This window comes from Diospyros lotus, chromosome 7 (genome assembly GCF_014633365.1).
Source record: "Diospyros lotus cultivar Yz01 chromosome 7, ASM1463336v1, whole genome shotgun sequence".
NCBI classification, from domain to species: domain Eukaryota; kingdom Viridiplantae; phylum Streptophyta; class Magnoliopsida; order Ericales; family Ebenaceae; genus Diospyros; species Diospyros lotus.
Window position 1 is genome coordinate 11,070,868 of NC_068344.1, and position 24,472 is coordinate 11,095,339.

Genomic DNA, 24,472 nt, shown 5'->3' on the forward strand with positions numbered 1-24,472 from the left:
TTATTATCCAAGTAATATAGAAAAAAAGTTAATGATTTAATTATTAGTAATTAATGGTACTAGTAAATCATATTAGTTAAATAAAATAAGTTCAATTAGTTCATTTGAATCAATAAGAATTCTATGCTAGTCAATTTTTTTTCTTACAATAAGTTTTCTAATTAAAGTCAAACTACCTAACAACTCTAAATATTATAGTTTAATGTTAGGCGTATGAATACAAATAGTCATTAAATTTTATTGTTCCACTGGGAAGCGACGGGGGCATTAAAAGCGCACCACAAATGCTTGATGCAATGCTTCACCAGTAAGGTGTTTTGCCCAAGGAGACTTTCACTTTTCCACAGTTTTGCTTTGCCTCGCCTGGTGCGCACCTCAACGTTGCCTTTTAAAACACTGGTTATTTGATGGGTTTTTTTTTTTTTCTGCTTATTTCAGCCTTTTTCTTGACCCATGCAACAACCTTTTAACTGTTTTTCTCATTGTCCTATTAGGTACATTTTCTGGAACTTGTTAATTAGTTGGGCCCATATTTTCTAATTATTAATAGTGCTGGTGCTCTTTTAGGTGCCTATGGAGTTGTTTCTGTAATTGCTAGTTACTATAATTGTTATAAATCCCAGAAGATGTTAGTATAATTCACATTAATTTTTATTTTTGCATTGTTATGTGTATTTAAGGTTCAGACCTAGTATTGTCTTTGCCTATTTGTCTATATCACTCATTTATATTGGTGTTTTTATCCAGTTCATAGAAATCATAGATAAGAAATACACCAAGTTGTGCTTATGTATGTGCATTTGATATCCAAAGACATAGCAGATGGCCCCTACTTTTGGTGTTTATTTTTGCATGTGCTGCTTACTACTTGTCTAAACTTTCTGCCATTTTCGTCAGGGTGCTTCCACCTCTGATAATCTCGATGGGTGGAAATGGAAGTTAACAACTCTTTTACGCAGCAAAGATAAACATGAGCTGGTCTCAAGGGACAAGAAGGACAGACGTGACTTTGAGCAAATTGCAGCCTTGGCAAGCAAAATGGGTTTGTATAGGTATCTTCAAATACCTTTGTGACAAAATGTATTTTGTCATTTTGTTTACTATTGATTAATAAATTGATTTTGAACTGTAATACTTTGGCAGTCATCTATATGTAAAAGTTGTTGTCGTGAGTAAGGTTCCACTGCCGAACTACAGATTTGATTTGGATGATAAGCGTCCTCAGAGAGAGGTATTTTATTGAGGTTCTTTTCTTAATTCATCGATTTTATCTGTCAGGGGATTCAGATATCTATAACATATTTAGGTTTAAGTCCTTTTCTGGTACTGCAGAGCAAATTTTTACATTTTTATTCATCATATAAGTATATATATATATTTTTTAATTTTGTTGTAAATAAGGAAGGTTTTACTGCAAAGGATGTTGCCAGAAATTCTGTTTTTCAATTTATCAGAGAATAATCTCACTTTTCCAGTATTATGTTTTCTTTGCAAGCTGAAAAGTCCCTACTTCCTCGGTGCTTTATTTTATTTATTCAAGAACTATTATTATTTTTTTGATTCATGATAGGAGGTATGTACATTGACAAAAATCGGAATGGAATATCCATGAAAAGGTTAAACAATAACTACCATTAACACAAGCCTTGCAAGCACATATAACACCACATAGGGAAACCACACATTGTTATAATTTGAGCAGGAAAAACATAATCATCTTATTCCAAGGATAAGTCTCCATATATACAGTTTTTGGAGAGTCAACAAGCCACTTCCCTAAAAATAGGACACTAACTTAACCACCTAATCTGAAATGTTTAAAATTAGAGATAAGAGGATAGAGATGAGAGAATAAGTCTTCTAATGGATCAACTTTGACTGCAACCTCCTATTCAAAGATAAGATAAGAAGACGAGATAGAATAGGATAAGATGCTTATCTCTTGATGCTCCCCCCTCAAGCTGGTGAATGGATATCTTCCATTCCCAGCTTGCTAGTTATTTGGTAAGACTCCCAGAAAATGTAGGATGATCCGATTCAATAGAAAAGAATTACAGTCCGATTATAGCCGAAAAGAAAGAAAACAGGAAACTAGGCAATTCGAGAGGGCCCTTAATCTCTCCTAACATTGTAAATTCTTCTCCCCCTCCTCACCTGCCACCACCTCTCTTTTATTCACTCCCTCTCTAACGAAATTGGAATCCCACATGCAGGTTGTTACACAACCTCGTAATTCTTGTTCTACCCCTTCTCCACCTAGCTGGCTGTTACAACCACCAGCCTAATTCCCAAACTATCCCCGATTCCTTGGATGCCTTTGGTATGTCTTCTAGTGAATCGGGGGTCTATCAACACTCCCTCCCCCAACTTTCACCTTGTCCTTAAGGAGGAAAAATGGAAACTGCTGTTGGATTATTGAATAGGGCTCTCAAGTGGCTTCCAATGGTGGAAGCCCCTTCTATTGAATCAACACTTCTGCTCCTCGCATGTTCCTGCTAGCCCCCGACCGCACTCCTAGCACTGCTGATGGTTCCACCACCATTTCCAAGTCTTCATTAAGCTGTTGGGGCAGTTCCATAGTGGCCTTCATTGCACCCTTAGCCTTTCGTAGTTGGGACACGTGAAATGTAGGGTGGATTTGGCAATGTGGTGGCAGTTTCAGTTTGTAAGCTACAAGACCTACCTCCTCCTCAATCTCAAATGGGCCATAATAACGGGCAGCTAGTTTCTCATTTGCACGAGCAACCAAAGACCTTTGTCGATACAGCCTTAGTTTCAAATAAACTAAGTCTCTTTCCTGGAACTTTACTTCTCTTCTTTCACGATCTGCTCTCTTCTTCATCATTGCCTGTGCCCTTAAGAGTTGTGCCTTCAATTCATCTAGGATCACATCCCTTTCAATCATTTGTTGCTCCACCATCGAGACAGGGGTAGTTCCCTTCTCAAACCGCAATAAGGGAGGCGGTTCCCTCCCATACACCACTTGAAAGGAGGTTAACTTGGCAGCTGTGTGATAGGAGGTATTATACCATAATTCAGCCCAAGGTAACCAAGTGAACCATGCCTTCGGTTTGGAGGAAGCAAAACATCTTAAGTAGGTGTCCAAAGTCTGGTTGAGTACCTTAGTTTGCCCATCTGTTTGTAGGTGATAGATTGTACTTATTTTGAGTTTGGTGCCCTGTAATAAAAAAATCTCCTCCCAAAATTTGCTCATAAAAATTTTGTCTCTATCCGACATAATAGACCTAGGAACTCCATGGAGCCTCACCACTTCCCTGATAAAAGTTCCAGCCACATCCCCAACTGTAAATGGATGTTTAAGGCCAATAAAATATCCATACTTGTTAAGTCGATCCACTACGGCCAAGATTGAGTCCACCTTGTTAGATTTTGGTAGTCCTTCAATAAAGTCCATGGCAATGTCGTCCAAAATTTGATTAGTAATCGGTAGTGGCTGCAACAGTCCCCTCAGTGCCAAGGTGATATATTTGTTTTGTTGACAAGTCGAACACTCACCTACATATTAATGCACGTCCTTCCTCATACCCGACCAACAGACATTCGCCGTCACCCTCTTGTAAGTTTTTAAGAACCCCGAATGACCTCCCACGCTTCCATCATGCACTTCCTGGAGTATCAACGGAATTAGTGCAGATCCCTTGGGTAAGTAAAGTCGTCCCTTGTAGACGAGATGCTTGTCCACGGGCTGGAAATTAGGATGGGAGGAGGGGTCAGTTTGTAACTCTTGGATAATTCTTTGCAGTCCTTCATCAGTGTCTATCTCACTTGCCACCCTCTGCAATTGGACCACCCTAGGCATTGTTAAAGCCATTAAAGCTGCTATGTGGCAGATTCTAGACAACCCATCAGCCGCATTATATTCCAACCCAGCCCGATAATGTATCTCAAATTGGTACCCCATCAATTTTACCATCCATTTCAAATATTCAAGACTTACCTCCTGCTGCTCCATCAAGTACTTGAGGCTTTTTTCATCCATTCTAATAAAAAAATTTTTGCCTAACAAGTAGTGCCTCCATTTTTGCACCGCAAACACTATGGCCATGAGTTCTCTTTCATAAACTAATTTCTTCCTCCCCAACTGACTGAATACTTGGCTGAAATAAGCGATCGGCCTCTACTCTTGCATCAAAACAACCCCTATTCCATGCCTAGAGGCATCAGCTTCATTGATGAAGGGTTTCTCAAAGTCTGGCAAGGCTAAAACGGGTAAGGATACCATTTTAGCCTTGAGTTGCTGGAAGGCCTGTTCAGCATTCACATCCCAAAAGAAGTTCTTTTTTAATCTCTCCGTTAGAGGCCGAGCCAGCTTACCATAGTCTCTCACAAAATGTTTATAATACCCCGTGAGCCCAAGAAAACCTCTCAATTCCCTTACCGTTGTTGGAGTAGGCCATTCTATCATTACTTGCACCTTGTTGCTATCAGCTGAAACACCTAGATAAGAAATAACATGGCCCAAATACTCAATTTCTAGTTGCCCAAACACACACTTCTTGCTGTTGGCCACTAGTTGGTTGTCTGCTAACATTCTTAAAACACATCGTAGGTGTTGTTCATGCTGTTCCAAACTGTTGCTATACACCAAAATGTCATTGAAAAACACCAACACGAATCGCCTCAAATAATCTTTAAAAATTTCGCTCATCAACGCTTGGAAGGTGGCTAGAGCATTCATCAATTCAAAAGGCATCATTAGGAACTCGTAATGCCTTTCATGAGTCTTGAATGCTGTTTTTGGAACATCCTCTGGCCTAACTCTAATCTGGTGGTAACCAGATTTTAAGTTAAGTTTGGAAAAGACCCTGGCGCCGTGCAACTCATCAAGTAACTCATCTATCACTGGAATGGGGAATTTGTTTGGAACAATAACCTTGTTCAAGGCCCTATAATCGACATAAAAACGTCATCCCCCATCCTTCTTCTTAACCAATAATACTGAGCTGGAAAATGGGCTGGAACTGGGTTGAATGATTCCAACGGCCAACATTTCACCCACCAACTTCTCAATCTCATCTATTGTAAATAAGGATAACGATAGGGTCTTACACTCATTGGTGAGGATCCCAGAATTAGGTTTATGGCATGGTCTCTTTCCCTACTAGGTGGCAGCCCTTCCGCAGCAGTAAATACTCTTCCAAATTCGGCCAATGCCCCTTTCAGTAATTTCGGAACTGCCCTCTGGTCTTCTTCAATTTTAGCTGTCAATGTCCCCAATTCCAGCAGCATCCCTTTCCCCTTCTCCTTAAATGCTTTTGTTGAGTTATATGGTTATAGTCTAGGGTTAATTCTATGTTAGAGTCCATGGCCCATGGCCCATGGCCCATTGTATTTGTATATATATATAGGTGTATAGTCTATGAATTTAATTAAGTGATATATACATATTAAAAGCTAGGTTTTTTTCCTAAGTTTCACATGGTATCAGAGAAGGAGCTAGATTTACTAGTACCAGCCATGTTAGACAAAATGGAGCCCTACAAGATCAACAGATCTGAAACAAAAGGGTTAAATAAGCCAAAAAATAAAGGCTGGATGATCCAGCACAGAGAACAGGCGCGCTGGAGCAACAACAGATGGCGGATGCCAGTGACCGACGGCCGCGGATGGTGACAAAACCACCGGGGCTGGGATGGACTGAAGAAGGCGAGTCCAATGGTGAAGACGACGTTGCGATCGGAGTACGGGTGAGAGAGATCAGAGCAAAAACGTTTCTGTGAATAGTGCGAGAGAGGCAGCGTGTGGCGGTGGCAACGGCGACAGTCTTCCAGGGTCAACAGATCGGAGGCCGGTGAACGCAACCGCGATAGTGGTGTGCGTGATCGGTGGCTGGACGGTGAAGACCTGTTGCTGACCAGTAGCGCGCGCAGTGGGCGGCGACGACTGTGGCACGACAGGCTGCGGCAGTCGGTGGCGACGTGACCGACGGTGGTCGTTGGTGATGTGGGCGGCGGCGTCAACGGTGACGGCGAGGACGGCTAGGGTTTGTATTAAAAGTTAGGGTTTGTATTTTGGCTCTGATCCTCTCCAAACATTGCTACTGAGAAGTTGATGGACAGTTCCAATTATATCTCTTGGTCCAAGGCGGTTGAACTATGGTGTATGGGTTAAGGTTTACAAGATCATCTAACTACCAAGGTCAAGAATGTGACCACAAATAAACCTGAGTGGCATAGAGTTGATGCTCTGTTGTGCAGTATCCTGTGGTAGTCAATTGATCTCTCTCTTCATTCGATCTATACTAACTATACCATGTGCTGTGAATTGTGGGCTCAGGTCAAGCCGTTATACACTAATGACATTCAACGTGTGTATTCAGTGGTGTCTAATCTGCTCAGTTTACGACAACAGGGTTTGACTCTTCTTGATTTTCTTGGTTGGATGGCCTTTATTAAAGCTGAATTTAACTCCTTGTTACCTGCTGGTAAGACTGCTGCAGGGGATCTAGCTCAGCGGGATAAGTTCTTCATGGTGTGTACTCTTGCTGCCATTGGTCCTGAGCTTGCTCCTGTTCGTGATCAGATTCTTACTAGTCCTACTATACCTATTATGGATGAAGTGTATTCTCTTCTTCTTCGGGTTTCATCTGTTCCTACAGTGCCTCCCTCTTCTGTAGGTGATCATTTAGTCATGGTTTCACAGGTTCAGAGTAGTGGCAAACAGGGAGGAGATCGTGGTAATCGGGGCAAACGCTCCAAGTGTAACTACTGTCACCAATGGGGGCATACTAAGGAACTGTGTTATAAGTTGCATGGCCGCCCTCCTCGTGTTAATGTTGCTCATACTGATGGTTCTCGATTTGAGTCATTTGATAGTCATTCACCGCAATCTGTCATTCTCACTGGGGTTGACTATGATAAGTATCTCAAGTATAAGACGTTCCAGCAAACCTCATCCACAGTAACATTAGCCAATGGGTCCAAAGCGGTTGCTAAAGCTATTGGCACTGCCGAACCCTTACCTTCTCTGCCTTTAGATTCTGTCCTTTATCTTCCTCATTGTCCCTTTAATCTTGTCTCTGTTAGTAAACTTACGCGTGCCTTAAATTGTTCTATCACTTTTGATGATCATTCTGTTATTATCTAGGATCGCGGTACGGGACAGATGATTGGCGTCGGATGTGAGTTGCAGGGTCTCTATCATCTCAACCTTCCTGCATCGTCTATTGCTTGCTCGGTGACTGAGTCTCCTGCTCTTATCCACAATCGTTTGGGACATCCTAGTTTGGCTAAGTTTCAGAAGATGGTCCCCAGTTTATCTAGTTTGTCGTCTTTTCATTGTGAGTTTTGTCAATTTGGAAAACAGTCTCGCACTTCTTTTCCAAAGCGTGTCAATAATCGGACTCAGCCTGTTTTAGGAAGTTACCCAGACTTAATCCACCTCACGGAATCCGCCGAGATCTGGGTCTGCTTCACTTCTCAATTTCAAACCTAGATCAACTCTAAATTTGCTTTTGAAGTCACCTAGGTCTGCTTCACTTCTCGATAATCACCTAGATGTTGTGTTGCGGCCTGGATCGGAAGTCAGTAGTCCTAATTGCATTTCAATCGCAGTCTAGACCGCCTTAATGAATCACACTCGCTGGTGTTCAACGATTGTTCCTTAGGTTTGATCTGACTCGTGCTCTCTAATGGAAAGCTTCGCACCTATCAGTTGGCAAATTTGCTTAGCCTCTCATCTACTTCCTCTGGTTCTGCTCCAATCGTGATCACTTCCAATCGCGAACCTCTTACCCATGATAGCCTAGCCAGTGATGCATCAATGCTTCTTGGTTCGTCGGAATTGATTGATCAAGTCACTCTATCACGGTGACATGAGCTCTGCTCGCCTATGCTCGGTTAACTGGAATGAATTTGATTAGTGGGTAGTTCCGATCGTGGTGGTGATCAACTTCAACAGCTTGGAATCAACTGACCCAGGCCTCTGTTCCTAACCCTCCCCCATGATTGAGTCTTGCCCAACTCGATCGCTCTATAATTCTAATCGGTGAGACGTCCACCCAAACTGCACGGTTCACCGGAAGGCTGCCTCGGCCGATGATCGCCTGGCTCTGCTTTGCAACTCTGAAACTAGCTTTCAATAATCGTTGGCCTGCTACAATCTCGAAGATCACTTATCTACCATTAGCTCCTAGAAATTGGTAAGCGAAGATCTTTCGAGAACCGATGGCTCTGTTGCAGTTAACAGAGGTCGTCGGACTCTTCTATGCTGTATCAGCGACGGAAATTATAGTTGGAAAAATCGACCAGCTCAATTACAACTTCCAGAGAACGATCGAATTTTCCGCGGAGGAACGATTGGCTCTGATACCATTTGTCACATTCCTAGGATTACCTAAGGTTGTGATTGGAATTAGAGGAGAAATTAGAATAATATGATTGAAGGACGGAGAGAAACAACAGAAAAGGGAGCAGTGTTCTAAAATGCGCTAGGCGTTAGTTGGGTGCCAAATTGGGGCCTAGCACCTAGGATGCCTAGGCGAACTGCTGTTTTTTTTTTTTAAGTTTTTGATGTGTGTGTGTATATATATATATATACACACAGATCAAATGGACTGGTTGGCGGAGAAACTTATATATATATATATATATAAACTGATGATGGGTGATGGCTGTACGTAATGGAGGGCGGAGCAAGAACAACCAACAGCGAGAGAGACGATTGGCGACGGGGGCCAAGGGAAATCGGGAAATTAGGGGCCAAGAGAGACGACTGGTGGCGTCGGCAGCAATGAGAGAGAAATTAGGCACAACACAGGCACTTGACTTTAATGATCGTTCGGTTCTTAAAACTTAAAAACCCTAACTTAAAACCTTTGAAAATTAGGCGACCCAGGTGGCTAGGTGCCACTGACGATCGATTAATCGGATTGGCCCCTAGGGAGGCCAATTAGCCTATATTCGCAGCGACCAAGGCCCGCCTAACGCCTCGGCCGCCTAAGCCGATTTTTAGAACACTATAGGCGTAGCTAACTGCTAAATGAATCCATAGCAGCACCCATGTGCTCCTAACAAATTGCGAGATATCTCCTAACAAATTATTATAACCCTATTACAATTTTGCCCCTCTATTGTTCCTAGGGTCATGACACCAACTTTAAATGGATGATGCATCGACAGGAGTTTACGAATGACCTGAGAATTTTGGAATTAGGAGGCTGTGATATTGTTATGAGAGTGGATTGGATGAGGACAGTGTCACGGCCTAAGCCTAACAATGCCTTCCTTCCTAATCTGATGTGAATTGGGAAGCCGTTCTCAAGGAACAGAGCATAGAAAGAATGAGAGAGAGAGAGAGAGAGAATGAAAGAAAGTAGAAAGAGAGAGAGTGAGTAGAATTCTTCTTGATATTTCTCGATAATCCATTTAGGGGATAGTCTGGAAAATTTACACAATCTGCCAAGGAAGCAGATTCTATATGCACTATGGTTATAACAACCTGCTGCCACCCTATAACCACTTGCACGTGGATTCCCCTAGGCTAACAAACTCTATAACAGTAAACAAAAGTTACAATAGTAAGAGAAAATTAAAAATTTGCATAAGATCTAGTCCATTGTGTGACATTCCCCCCTCCCCCCCTCTTAAAATTTCTTGTCCTCAAGAAATGTTGAGGAGGCTGGCAACTCTAGGAAATTGCTTGAGCAAGTTGGGTAGATACTCCCAAGTGCTGCTATTTGCAGAATAGTTCTGCCATTTGACCAAAACCTAAATAAGCGGTGCCCCTTGCTTGTACATCACCTATCTATCTATTATGGCTTTAGGCTCCACCACTTCTTTAATCTCTTTAGGCAGTAGGGGTAGTGTAGGACTCACCCGTTGTGTGCCTATAGACTTCTTCAAGAGGGAAACGTGGAACACAAGGTGAATGTGGGATTCCTCTGGAAGCTGTAGTCGGTAAACTACCTTCCCAATCTTGGCAATTATGGCAAATGGTCCATAATACCTGGGACTGAGTTTGGACACCGGACCTTGAGAGATAGACTTCTAATGAGGATACCTCGACCTCAAATACACCTCCTCCCCCACTGCAAATTTTCTCACTTCTCCTACGGTCAACAAACTGCTTCATCCTATTTTGAGTTAAAGCTAACTCCTTCTTCAACTATGGTAAAACCTTTTTCCGCTGTTGTAGATAATCCTCAACAGTGGCTACTGTAGTGTATTCCCCCACAGCTGGCAAGATAGGTGGTTTGTACCCAAATAGGGCCTCGAATGGAGACATTTTGAGGGAAGTATGGTGGTTAGAGTTATACCACCATTGGGCTAATGACAGCCACCTATGCCAACTTTTAGGATGCAGAAAGCTAACACATCTCAAGTAAGTCTCTAGGCTCTAGTTTACTCTCTTGGTTTGTCCATCGACTTAGGGGTCATAGGTTGTAGACATGTTTAACTTGGTCCCCAAAGCCGCTTTAAGCTCTTGCCACAAAAGGCCAATGAAGATCTTGTCATGATTTGAAATTAAGGTCTTTGGGACCCCATGTAATTTTATCACCTGATCTAGAAAAATTCTAGCCACATCCTGGGTTGTATAGGGGTGAGTAAGCCCTATAAAATGGGCAAATTTGGTCAGCTTATCAACAACCATCAGTTTGCTATCTTTCCCTTCTAACTTAGGCAGCCCTTCGATGAAATCCATAGATAAACTAGCCCACGCTTGGTCAGGAATAGGCAGAGGTTGTAAGAGGCTTGGATAAGCCACAGTTTCATACTTACATCTCTTTGCAAGTGTCACAAGCCATCACAAACTCCTTCACTTCTATTTTAAGCCTAGGCCAATAGAACAACTGCTTCACTCTAAGGTAAGTATTTTGTACCCTAGAATGTCAACACAATGTAGACTCGTGTAGGGACTGCAATATCCTCTTCTTGAGATCATCCTTATTCCCCACTACCAGCCTTCCTTGGTACCTCAACATGCCTCCCACCAAGGGTTTTATAAGAGTTGTTTCTGATGCATCTCTGTTCATTAAAAGGACTGCTAGAGCTGTGATATTCATTTTGGTTTCTGTTGACGATATCCTTGTCACGAGTTCTGACCCTATTGCTGTTCAAGCTTGTATTCAGGATTTGGACACTCATTTTGCTCTCAAAACCTTAGGTTCTGTCAACTATTTCTTAGGTTTTGAAGCTTATAGAGATGCTAGTGGTATATATCTTATCCAATCCAAGTATTCATTGGATCTGTTGACAAAAACAGCAATGCAAGATTGCAAGCCTTGTGATACACCTATGAACTTAGGAGTCTTGTTGACTGATGAAGGGGATTTTTTTTCTGATCCATCTCTCTATAGAACTATTATTGGTTCTCTCCCGTACTTGACCTATACTCGACCAGATATAGCTTTTGTAGTAAACAAATTGAGCCAGTTTTTGTCCTCTCCAAAATTGCAAATTTGTTGGCTTGCAAACGGTTGCTTTGGCATCTCAAAACCATTGGTTTGGGATTGCTGGCTGCAAAGTTACCAGGCGGTCCCCTAATGGGTTGTGTGTTTTCCTTGGTCAGAATTTGTTAGTTTGGAGCTCAAGAAAGCAGTTAGTAGTGGCTAGATCTGTGAGAGAGGCTGAGTATTGAGTAGTGGCACAAGGGGTGATTGAAATCTTGTGGTTAAAGTCTCTGTTTTCCGAATTGGGATATCCATTAGTTCGCGTTCCAATTCTATGGTGTGATAACCTAGCAGCAAAGAGCATAGCCGAGAATCCGGTTTTTCATTCTGGCACTAAGCACATTGAGATTGATGTGCACTTTGTTCGGGAGAAGGTGGAGAATGGAGAGGTTGAAATTCGATATGTACTCACTCTTCTCCATGGCTGATATTTTTACCAAGGAGTTGTCAAGGGACAAGTTGTCATTTTTGTGTAATAAACTTGGGCTTAGGTTGTTACCTATGCATCCTCGTTCTGCTGCAGTCTCAGACAAGCCAAAGCTTGTTCTACTTCTGCCAGGAGGTCTAATCTGAGGGGGAATGTAGAAGAGATTAATATTGAGTAGCTTGTATTGTTATATAATTGGTTATGCTGGCTGTTGTATTTAGTTCTGTTTAGTTAAGTTGTTGTAAATTGTTGAGGTGGTTACTGCTGGGTTGTTATCGAGGATAGCTGGATATAAATATACCAGCTATGCCTTATTTCCTATTGATTAATTCATTCTGATCAAGGCATTTTTCATGTCCTCTCTTCTTGCTTTCTTGTGATTTTCTTTCTGTTTCACACCAGAAGCTCTTGCTTCATTACTCAGCTTGCCTCTTCCCTTCAAGAATATGCCAACCAACTGAGACCATTTCAAATAGTTTTTACCATTCAGCCTATAGGCTGCTTGAATATTTTGCAGTTCCCCTGTTGGAGTTGTGAACTTGTTATCTCTGCTAACAGGTGCTGATGTAGGTGCCTCAGAAGCACCATTGGATTCAGTTGATGTGGACATGATCTCTTGGTATAAATCGCTTAATCTCTCAGGTGAAAATGGGGTAGAATATTGTCTTTGCAATAGTACAATTTGCAGGACTCAAGAACACGAAGAAGAATGCTTAGTTCCCAGAAAAGAGCCTACAGCTCTGATACCATGTTAGAATTTGAGAACATAATCATCTTATTCCAAGGATAAGTCTCAATATATACAGTTTTTGGAGAGTCAACAAAACAACTTCCCTAAAAATAGGACACTAACTTAACCGCCTAATCTGGAACTTTTAAAATTAGAGATAAGAGGATAGAGATAAAAGAATAAGTCTACTAATGACTGCAACCTCCTATTCAAAGATAAGATAAGAAGACCAGATAGAATAGGATAAAATGCTCGACACATGTTTCTGTTTTTTTATCATGTAATGAAGGACACTCTTGTCTCTGTTGATTCTTTCTGTGCAATTCTTATATGTGATTTGATAGGTTTTTCATCTTTCACATATTGTTGGCACTCTTTGGAGGCGAATCTCGCTCTATTCTTGTTTGTGGAAACAAAAATAAATTGCAACCTAAACCAGCTCTAGGTTCATTTATTGGCAGTAAATATTGCACTTCTGCATGTTTCAATTTCATTTTGCTGTACCCTCTGAACAGGGAAAAAGAAAAAAGCCTTGTTCCTTAAGCAATTAACCAACACTCTCAAGGATTAATAGGTGATCTTGCCTCCTGGTTTGCAAAGGAGAGTGGATTGTCATCTTGGAGATCATCTTTCTCGAAAGTCTGGGAGTGTGGAAAGTTTCTGGGATAATGCTTTTTCAAGATCAAGTAGTAGCTGTAGCATTGCCACTGACGAGGGCCTTTTTGAGCAACCTGAGCCACTACCAGAGAGTAAGGCTGCCATGGAGAAGATCATTTGGAGAAGAAGTATGCAATTGCGCAGCCAGCAACAAACTTGGCAGGTTTATACTACTTTGAGTCCTTGACAAATATGAAACAGCATTCCAATTGTGTGTATGTCAATACATTTGTTTTTTTTTTTTTTTTTTGTGTCTTAGAAGTTGAAACCAAGCATGCACTATGTCATGCATCCATACTTCGCTTATACCTTGTGTAAATAGGTAGTAATTGTGTAGTTAAACAATTCTGAAGGGAGCTGTATCTGCAATTTTTGCATGGATCTGATATAATAATCTACAGGTCAAATATGGCATGGTTATGTTTAATTGTTATATAATTACTTGTTTGACAATACTAATGAACTTTTCTGATGAATTTAGAGAACTTTACAGTCAGATCAAGGTAACAAGTATCTTTCCTGGATGCTGAGAATACTTGTGTTCTCAATGACTTAATGTATTACCTAATACCTATGGCATGCAATATTTGATGGCTTGTATACTTGATAACCTATCAAGTAATATATAAATTTTTTTATTGTGTCTTTATATGAAAAGAAGATAAAATGATTATAAGTATTGATGATACAGTGGTGAGCCTTCCCCTTTGTGGGCAAAAAGCTCTAGAGTGCATGAGGAAATTCTCCAAGTGAAAACACTTTCCCAACATTGGAAGTTGTGTGAAGTCTCTTATGATCCTCCAACTATAAAGTGCCTTAACGAGGATGATTTCACTCCTAACTCCTACAAAAGTCCTTATGCTTGTATTTTTTTGTTTAATATTTCTTTTTTATCATTCCAAAATTCTTATATAGTTTCTTGTTCATCTATGTTGGTGATCCTGTTTGGTTTTTCAATGTGTTCAAAGCAGATACAATTCCTTCCAATGAAACTTGATCATTTTCAATATTTATATTTTTATTTTAGGTCCTTAACATAAGACACGTTTGTTACCTGTCCATAGAATGACTGTGAGAGGCTTTTCAACCTTTATCGAATTGGAGTTAATGAATATTTCTTTACAGACAGACTTGTGCAAACAGGTTGGTCTTGGAGTGAATTCCTCTATGCCCCAGTTAGATAGGTTGTTTTTTTCGGGTCTTCAAATTGGGATGACCACTTTTCTGTTCTCATGGCATCCTCTTCAAGTAGTTTTTGGTCATTTTCCAAAATTCTAGAGTCTAAGGGCTTTTGACATGGCCCTATGCCTTTTTTCAAAAACATGTGTTTTAGAGAAGAGGGTTGTATTGATTTAGTTAAGAGTTTGCTGGTTGAGTTATGCAGTGAATGACACTAGTTGACTGAAAAGTATGATCTAAAGAGGTGGAGAAAAGAGTTTTTTGTTGCAGTTAGGGTTAGATTTGACAATTTGTTGCAAGCTACTGGAATCCCTGGTTAGGAGGGTAGGAGGCAGTTGTGAGGTCTATGATCACGTACTTCTAAAGGAGGAAATTGATCCCCCAAAAAAGTAGGAAATGGACAAACTTTTCCTTTTGGAGGAAATTATTTCAAGAGAGAAGCCTATAATGATTGGAATTATTTTATAAGATGGGTAATTTGGATAGGTACCTGAACTGTATAGGCATCATGAGAATTTGTACGAGAATTGTTGATGCTATCTGAATCATAGCATTTAGTTAAAATCTGTTACAGATAATCTTATGAGTTATTTAGGAAGACCTTTGGATGTTGTGGAGTCTCCCCCCCCCCCCCCCCCCGGGTTAAGGATGTCATGGGGGCTTAAATAGTATGAATATATAGACAAAAGGCCTAATATTGATGGGTTTACTATAACATTCTCATTGTTGTTGTTACATTTTTTAGGGCTATTTTATGGACTTTAATTCAGGTTTTCATAATTATCGTTGTTTCAAGAAGAGTTTGTAATGCCTTGTTCATTGCTTTCAACCTAAGAAATGAAGGGCTAAAAGCTTAAAAGGCTTTAGACCTATAAGTTAGGGGGTAGCAGTTATAATACCCTTTCTAAGGTTTTGTGCAGTTATAATGTCCTTTCTAAGGTTTTGTCCTTGAGATGAAGGAAGTCATGAGGGGCATGATATCAAATTCACATTATGCTTTTGTTAGTGGTAGGCAAATTCTAGATGCCATCCTGATTGCTAAAGAAATTGTATACTTGACGCTTAAGAGTCAAGTTATGAGTCTTCTATGCTAGTTAGATACAGAGAAAGCTTTTGATCTTGACAACAATAAGTTTATTTTTTTTGTTTTGGTTAAGATGGATTATGGGCAGGATGAATTGTATTAGTTTGAGTATCTCTGTAGTTAATGGGGCCCGAAAGCCTTTTTGAGAGCTTTATAGGTTTGAGTCAAGGCAACCTGTATTCCACTTTTCTTTTATTTTGATTATAGAGCCTTGAGTCTTCTGCATAAAGTCACTAGACTTTTAGTGGTTTTGAGGTGGAGAGCAGTATTAATTCTAGTTTTCCAGTATTTCATCTTCTTTTTGTGTGCAGTTCTTTGTTACTTACAGGTACTCATTTTAGAGAATTAAGAGTTTTGAGATGCATTTTGTTATGTTTTAATACCATTTAGGGATTGGACATTAATTAATCAAAAGCGATATTATACTTGCTAGTGATGATGTATTAGGTTGTCATGTCGTGACCCTTCCATCTACCTTTGGTTTGCCTTTTGGACCCTCTTAAGAACAAAGTTACATGTGGGGGATCTTGAAGACGTTCAAGAGGAGTCAACTTCTTGGAAGAAGTTCTATCTTTCAAAAGGAGGGTATGCTTGTGATGTGAAACAACCAAAAATTTGTGAAGGATAGAAGAAGACTAGAAGAATTTGGGTGGAAGAAGAAGAAGAAAGAAGATGAGAGGGAGAGTTCGTATTCAGTATCAATCAAAAGATTAATCTCTGATTACATCATAAGCCTACTGATAGGCATGATAATTACCCTAGTTATAATTATTCAATCACAAGTTAATACCAACTCACTCAAAGTGAGGAATTCACTGCTGCTATTATTAGATCCTATTGGTTCTTATATAACTCTAGATGTTCAGGGTTAAGCTTAGGCAATTCCTCTTTATGTTAAATTTGGAGGATTCACTCAATGAACAAGAAAACATTGAATCTGTCCAACCCAGGTTAAAGAAATCTGCTCACCTAAAATAACGTCAATTTATCTTTGTGGACACATAGCAAAGAGGTAACAGTAATGAGACCTTAGGCTCTAGAGCAGGTTCAGTAATGGGTTAACAAAAGTTCTTGAATATAATTTTTTTATATGTAACAATGTCCTCAACATGAATCATAGAGCTAAAACCACAGTTAATGTATTAAAGTCACATACATTTATTCTACTTGTTCTAGCCTCGTTGAACTCATAACACGATCCCCAATATAAAGTTTGATATGTTGTTCATGCAGACAAGACTGGAGTGTGTCAAGTGCTTTATCTAGCTCAACATGTTTAATGAGTTTCATTCTATGGTGAGGCGAAGTAGGAAGGATCACTCGTGAGATGATCTATGGCATACTGAATGTCAGGAGAAAGGGCTAAATTGGTTCAGGAATTCCTTGGGAAGACCACTAGATTCTTCAATTAACTAACAGGCTTCTTTTGATACTACAATTTGAGTATCTTTTGGAACTTCCTTAACTACTGTAACAGATTCTCCCATTACCTCTAGTTGAAGCTTATTTTGGTTGGTAATCTGAAATTCCTTTTGTTCTGTTACTTCATTTTGTGATCACAATCTTCATCTAAGTCACCCAATTCAATTATGTTGTGTTCATGAGTTTGTTCTTTTTGGTGTCCTACTTTATTTACGGTTATATTGTTCTCCATAATGAAAGTTAATATTGGACAACTAGCAATCAAGTGACAAAAACCCCTACAGTCACGGCACACTATGATTGTGTCTCACAATTTGAGGTCCCAATCCTAGGGGCTAATGTTGCAGACTGAGAATTCATGTGGCCCATCTGGCATTTATGGTGTAGTTGTTGGGACCTAGATGCTGATGTGTCAGACTCTGTTGCACTAGTAGGTATTCTCTCAGATTTTTTTTTTTTTTTCAGTAACTGCTGGAACGAAAGCTAGACAATGTTACCACTAAGGAAGTTCAAATATAAATTGAGGGCAATGTGCGGATGGCATGGGTAGCGAAGATATGTGTTTATGGGTATGGACTGTATGTTATAATGGGTGAATATGGTTAATGGATTTGGGAGTATAAACTGTAATGTGGAAAATATGGTTAAACAGTGAAAATAGGTATGTGAGAGTAGGCTAAAAAAGAGAATTAACACATATGTTAATTAATGCTAGATTTGTAAACATAAATTTAAACCAGAAATAACATCCTGTTTGTTAGCAATGATGCCCCTGTGGGTTTGGTTGTGGAGAGTTTAATAGTGGCAGGTTTAGCTTACTTTGGACTAGGCTTAGGTGTTTTGTGGATTGTAATTTGGTGAAGGGAGGACTCACAGGTTGTATGATCAGGGACTCTGGCAAGTGGGTCAAGTCTGATGGGCTATTTGTAATGGGTCAGGTAAGCTGTTTACGAATTGCAATAAATTGAATGAATTTGGTTTTTATTGGGCTTGGGTTTCTATAATGGATTGGGTGTGCAAATTGGGCTATGGATAATTTGGTTATTTGGAAGAAGTGAGATGCATAAGAGAACAAATCTAAAACTATGAGTTTTTGGAGTAACAAGAGGGGATGTGCAACCGAGAGACTTCAGGCTTGGCGGGTTGCATCTAGGGTTCATCAAGATCAGAGAGTTTCTGGCAAGAAGGTGGGATGTTGGTGTTACAAACCTGAGGGTAGTATGGACATTTGGGGGAAAAAGCCTATAACCATTTGTAACTAACAGGAGGTTGGGAAGCTGTGTGTAGTTAGGCCAGTAGTTAAATACATGTAACTCCCCCAATTGGTAGTTACCTTTCAACAGAAAGGGAGAAGCTTTTAAGAAGGCTGTTGTAGAGAGTTGAAGACAGTTTTTTGGAATAACAGAATCTCTTCATTTCTTTCTCTCTCGAATTCTCTCTCTCCATTCTTTCCTCTCTCCCGCTTCTCCTCTCCCTCGATCTATCTGTTTCTTCCCAATTTCTATCCTTTTTCTCTGGAATTCTTCCCAAATTCCCAGATTGCCCGACCCTCTACTCGAGGACGTGACAGTTGGCTAGGCTGATGGTGGTGTGACTACATACATCTTTGATGGTGTTCTTGATCATTCCAATGGCCTCAACTATGACTCGGCTCCAGTGAAGGTTACGGTAGATTCACTGCTTACAAAGGAGTTGGTGAAGGTCTTCAATCAATGTGAGAAGTTGGTGAAGCTTTTGTAGTGATCTGAAAAGGTCAGTGAGCTCTTGGCGATGTTTGGTTGGTGGTCAAGTGCAACTCTGGTGGTCTTCTTTGTTTTGTCAATTGCTGTCTTGCTCGAATCTGCCACCGATGTGTGTTAACGGTGAAGATGGTGGCTTTTGATTGTCAATTAACTCCGCAAAAATGGTTTGATGATGAATTCAATGATCAGGACTGTTAGTTTCTGCTATTGTGTTGTGCTTTTTCAAAGTTTGTGACTGTGACAACTGTGGATGGAATTTTGTCTTGTTTAGAGATGTTGCTGTGTAGTTGTTCGATTTGATGTTGATGATGGATGTCTGTTGCTGCTGATGGTCTTGGATGGTTGCTGAAAACTTCTGCGATGGTCGTTATGATGTGATGATGCTGCGATGGGGTAGTTGTTGGTAATGATCATGGATGGTGTTGTGATAGTTGTGTTGCTGCAAATGCGATGGTTGAAAGCTGCTGAACAGTTTTGATTTGTAACAGATTGCGAGGATGGATGAAGTTGGCCTTTAATACCAAATTGATGTAGAACAGCTGGAAAATTATGAAAGATAGAATACCGGGAGAATATGGGAAGAAAAGAAGAGGAGGGAAGTTTAAAAAGAGAAGAAGATCGGATGAAGGGACGGAAGGAGGGAGATCATTGATATCTAATTACATCATAAACCTATTTATGGGCTGAAATTCCAATTAAAATATAATTACCCAAGTTATAATTGTCCAAATCCTAGTATACTTTGAAAGTTAATAATCCTATTTCCTCACCAGCTTGCCCTTATAAAGAGTATTCTCTTGACCTGACCACTTTGCCATGTCTTTTTATGATTCTAATAGGCCCCCAATCCATTGGACCTACCAGAGGCAGTCCAAGGGACAGGGGTAGGGGGGTAAAATGCATGGGGCTCACATAACAAGAAGTAGGTGCGGAGGGTAGCAAGGGAAATCGCTAGTTTGTGTATCAAACTAGCATGTGCTGCCAAAGGCAGTTATGCTGAGTAGGACAGGGTATAAATAAGAGAAAGAGAGAGAGAGAGAGGGTGTGCTGAATTTTGGAAGAGAATTCTAGAGAGTTGGGGCCTCTTGGATGCCTTGGTTGTTTCTTTTCTTTCTTGAGCTATGTAAATTCCTATCGAAATTGAGTAATTTGAATAGAAGTTCAGTGAATTCGTTGGTATTCCAACATTCTGGTATCAGAGCAGTTGTCGATCATCATGGTAAACTTAAGCGAGAGAGTGGGGGACTTGGAGGAAAAGGTCGACACCATAAGGGGAGATATTCAAGCCATAGACCGGAACGTAGCAGTGATGCTTGAATAGTTCACCATCATGCGAACGAGGTGGGATGAACAAGAACGGGAGAGGAAGGCTAAGACCCATGGGGGCGAAGGGCCAACGGAATTTACCTAAGATTCCAACATGACCCCTGGAGTCGGCATGAACCAGAGAATGAAGGGTGGCGTGGGGGGAGGATGGCGACAGGAAGGGAGAGGTCGACGGCTGGAGATGCCGATCTTTAAGGGGAACAATCCAGACGAATGGATATTCCGCGTTGAGAGATATTTTGCGATCAATCAGTTGTTTGAAGATGAGAAGATTGAGTTAGTTGCATTGTGTTTCAAGGTAGGGGCCCTCTCTTAGTTTTAGTGGGAGTCCAAGCGCAGGGGATTTCGCAGCCGATTTCGTTCAAACCCAAGAGGGGTCACTAGAGGAGAGGTTCCTGGCTCTCCGGCAAGATGGGACTATCAAGGATTACAGGTTGATGTTCAAGACTTTGGCAGTGCCAGTGTCGGATGTTTCTGAGGCGTTCTTGGAAAGCCATTTCATTAATGGCCTTAAACCTGAAATAAGGGCTGAGATCAAGGCACTGCAACCTAGGGGGTTGGATCAGATCATGTCGATGGCTCAATGTATTGAGGATAAGAATGCAGCCATGCTCAGTTGCAGTAGGACGTTCGGGCCAGCTAGGAGTAATTTCCCTACCCACTCTACAACCAACGTCTACCGACCCTCTCCCATACAATCAAGAAGCCTGACTCCTCATTCGAGAGTCGTTAGTCAATCAAGCAGCAAGCTGCCAGTGGCTAGGAGTGGCAGCAATGTCCCTTTTAAATGACTTAGCGAGGCCGAGTGGAAATCCAAAAGGGACAAAGGCCTATGTTTTCGTTGTGATGAGAAATATTCTATAGGCCATTGGTGTAAGAACAAAGAGCTGCAAGTTATGATGATTTATGATGAAGAGGTGGAAGAGGAGGGAGTTGAGGTGGAAACAGGGGAAGGGGGGGAAGAAGAATTGGGGCAAAGGGGTGAGATCATTGAGCTCTCAATGAATTTAGTTGTTGAATTGACAATGCCACAAACAATGAAGCTGAAAGGGCATATCGAAGGGCAGCCAGTAGTAGTGCTTATCGATGGAGGGGTGACACATAATTTTATAGCAACCGAGCTGGTGCAACAGTTGGGTTTGGCAAGAACAGAAATTGCTGGGTATGGGGTGATTATGGGAACGGGAATGGCGGTGCAAGGGGTCGGCATTTGCAAGGGGGTGAAACTGCATCTACAAAACTTGCAAATTGTGGAGGATTTTTTGCCCTTAGAGTTGGGTAGCTCGGATGTGATCTTAGGAATGAAGTGGTTAGCTGCAGTGGGGAAAATGACTGTGGATTGGAAGCGTTAACTATGAAGTTTCAAGTGGGGGATATGGATGTAACATTGTAGGGAGACCCAAGCTTGAGTAAAACCATGGTGTCCTTGAAGGCCATGATGAAAGCTCTTAAGGAAAGTGGGGAGGGGATGCTGCTGGAATTGGGGACCATTACAGCAGAATTTGAAGAATAACAAGGTGAAATCCCAATGATGTTGCAAGGGGTGCTGGAAGAGTTTGAAGGGGTATTTTCTAATCCAGAGGGGCTGCCACCATGTAGAAAAAAAGACGATGCTATTAACCTGATTCCAGGAACCGCACTAGTACATGTGAGGCCCTACCGTTACCCTTGCAAAAAAATGAGATTGAAAAACTGGTGGGTGAGATATTGGGGGCTGGGATTGTTCAGCCAAGTTGCAGTCCATTTTCCAGCCCTATGTTGTTGGTTAAGAAGAAGGATGGAGGGTGGCGGTTTTGTGTCGATTATAGGGCATTGAACAAGGTAACCATTCCTGACAAATTCCCCATACCGGTGATTGAGGAGCTGCTTGATGAGCTGCACGGAGCTATGGTTTTCTCCAAGCTTGACCTAAAATCTGGCTACCATCAGATTAGAGTCAAGGCTGAAGATGTTCCCAAAACAGCCTTCCGGACACATGAGGGCCATTACAAGTTCTTAGTTATGCCGTTCGGGTTGACAAACGCACTCGCAACTTTTCAATCGCTGATGAATGATATTTTCAGGGAGTATTTAAGGCGATTTGTATTGGGTTTTTTTAATGATATATTGGTGTATAGTAGGAGTTTAGAACAACACACAAAGCACTTATGTTGTGTTTTAAAAGTGTTGGCAAAAAATCAGCTTCTTGCTAATAGGAAAAAATGCTTGTTCGGGCAGCTGAAGGTTGAGTATTTAGGCCACATCATTTCCCAACAAGGTGTGTTAGCTGATCACGCTAAGGTTCAAGTGATGGTAGATTGGCCTACTCCTACAACAATGAAGGAATTGAGAGGTTTCTTGGGGCTCATGGGATATTATCTACGCTTCGTGAAAGACTACGGCAAGATGGCAAGACCCTTAATTGAACGATTAAGGAAGAATAATTTTTATTGGGATGTAGCAGCCGAGCAAGCCATCCAACAGCTTAAGGCGAAGATGATTTCCCTGCCTGTTCTAGCCTTGCCAAATTTTGGAAAACCTTTTGTGGTTGAGATTTTGGAAAACCTTTTGTGGTTGGGGTGGATGCTTCGGGGGAAGGCATGAGGGCTGTTTTAATGCAGGATCACCAACCCATTGCTTATTCCAATCAAGCTTTCAGTCAGTTAGGAAGGACGAAATCAGTTTATGAGTGGGAATTGATGGCCATAGTCTTTGCGATGCAAAAATAGAGACATTATCTTTTAGGGAGGAAATTTGAGGTTTGGACTGATCAAAAGAGCCTCAAATACTTGATGGAATAGCGGTTGGTGAGCCCCGAGTATTAGAGATGGATGGTAAAACTAATGGGATTTCAATTTGAGATACATTATAAGCCGGGATTGGAGAATAAGGTGGTTGATGGGTTATCACGCATCAACCATACAACAACCCTAGTGGCTTTGACAATACTTAAAGTGATCCAACTGGATCAATTGGCCCGAGAAGTAGAAGCAAATGACAGGGTGCAGCGAATTATCAAGGATTGACAAACTGATCCTGCTTCCCAACCCAATTTTCAGTGGGTGGGCAACCAACTACTATATAAAGGGAGGTTGTATTTACCAAAAGGGTCCTCTCTCATTCCATTGGTACTACATGAGGGACATGATGGCAATCGAGGGTCATTTGGGATTCTTGAAGACTTACAAGCAAGTGGCGGCTAGTGTCTATTGGCAAGGGATGAAGAAGGACATCCATAAGTATGTGAGTAACTGTTATGTTTGCCAACAGAATAAATATTTAGCTTTGACACCTAGAGGATTATTGCAGCCTCTTCCTATCCCTAATCAAGTTTGGGATGATATTGCTATGGATTTCATTGAGGGGTTATTGAGGTCGGGCAAAATGGATTCAATATGGGTTGTAGTAGACTGACTAAGTAAATATGGGCACTTTATCGAACTTAAACATCCATTTACTACATGGGAAGTGGCTGGAATTTTTGTTAAGCAAATCGTAAGGTTACATGGCCTCCCAAGGTCCATTGTATCAGATAGGGACAAAATTTTCATGAGCAAATTTTGGGAGGATTTGTTCCGCCTCCAAGGTACGAAACTAAATCGAAGCATCGCCTATCACCCACAAACCGATGGACAAACAGAGGTACTAAATCGGACTTTGGAAACACACTTTCTCTGTTTTGCTTCCTCTCAACCGAAATCATGGTTCATGTGGCTGCCTTGGGCTGAACTATGGTATAACACATCCTACCATACAGCTTTGAGGAAGACCCCGTTTCAGGTGGTGTATAGTAGAGAACCTCCAGCCTTGGTGAGGTTTGAAAGAGGGACCACGCCAATGTCAATGGTGGAACAGCAACTAGCTGAACGGGATAAGATTTTGGATGACTTGAAGGCACAATTGCTGAGGGCTCAATCTGTGATGAAGAGAAGAGAGGTAAAATTCAAGGTGGGGGACTTTGTCTACCTGAAATTGAGGCCATACCATTGGAAATCGCTGGCTGGTCGCTCCAATGAGAAATTAGCTCCTAGATTTATGGTCCTTTTGAAGTTGAGAAGGAGGTAGGACCTACCGGTCGCTTACAAATTGACACTGCCCTCCCATTGCAACATCCACCCCGTCTTCCACGTGTTCCAATTACGTGAGGCAAGAGGGGCGTTTGAAGGCTAGTGTGGAAGTTTCCAGCCAGCTGAGTGGAGATTTAGAGCTATTGGTGGAGCCCGAGGTAGTCCTGGGAGTTCAATCTGGAACAGGAAGTAATCTATCTACAAGGCAGGGATGTTTAATTCAATGGAAGGGACTGCCCCCTTTAGAAGCGACATGGGAACCGTTCAACCTCATTCAGCAATAGTTTCCAAATTTCCACCTTGAGGACAAGGTGAAAAAGGGGGGGGGGGGGGGGGGGGGGTGGAGAGATAATGATAGGCCCTCAGTCCATCGGACCTGCCAGAGGCAGTCCAAGGGATAGGGGCAGGGGGTAAAATGCATGGGGCTCGCGTAACAGCAAGCAGGTGCA

General features: G+C 41.3%; 1 protein-coding gene across 2 annotated transcripts in view; it reads left to right on the forward strand.

The window, feature by feature from the left end:
• Positions 1 to 24,472, forward strand: part of LOC127805864 (DExH-box ATP-dependent RNA helicase DExH5, mitochondrial-like) — a 93,196-nt gene that overhangs the window by 30,648 nt on the left and 38,076 nt on the right. Inside the window, exons 2-4 of one of the 2 annotated variants that reach the window (XM_052342676.1) lie at positions 898 to 1,052; positions 1,144 to 1,231; positions 13,142 to 13,387. In XM_052342676.1, coding sequence (XP_052198636.1) covers positions 898 to 1,052; positions 1,144 to 1,231; positions 13,142 to 13,387 — 489 coding nt within the window. Of the gene's footprint in view, positions 1 to 897; positions 1,053 to 1,143; positions 1,232 to 13,082; positions 13,388 to 24,472 lie in introns of those variants that run through there. The other variant, XM_052342677.1, reaches the window with a different exon arrangement.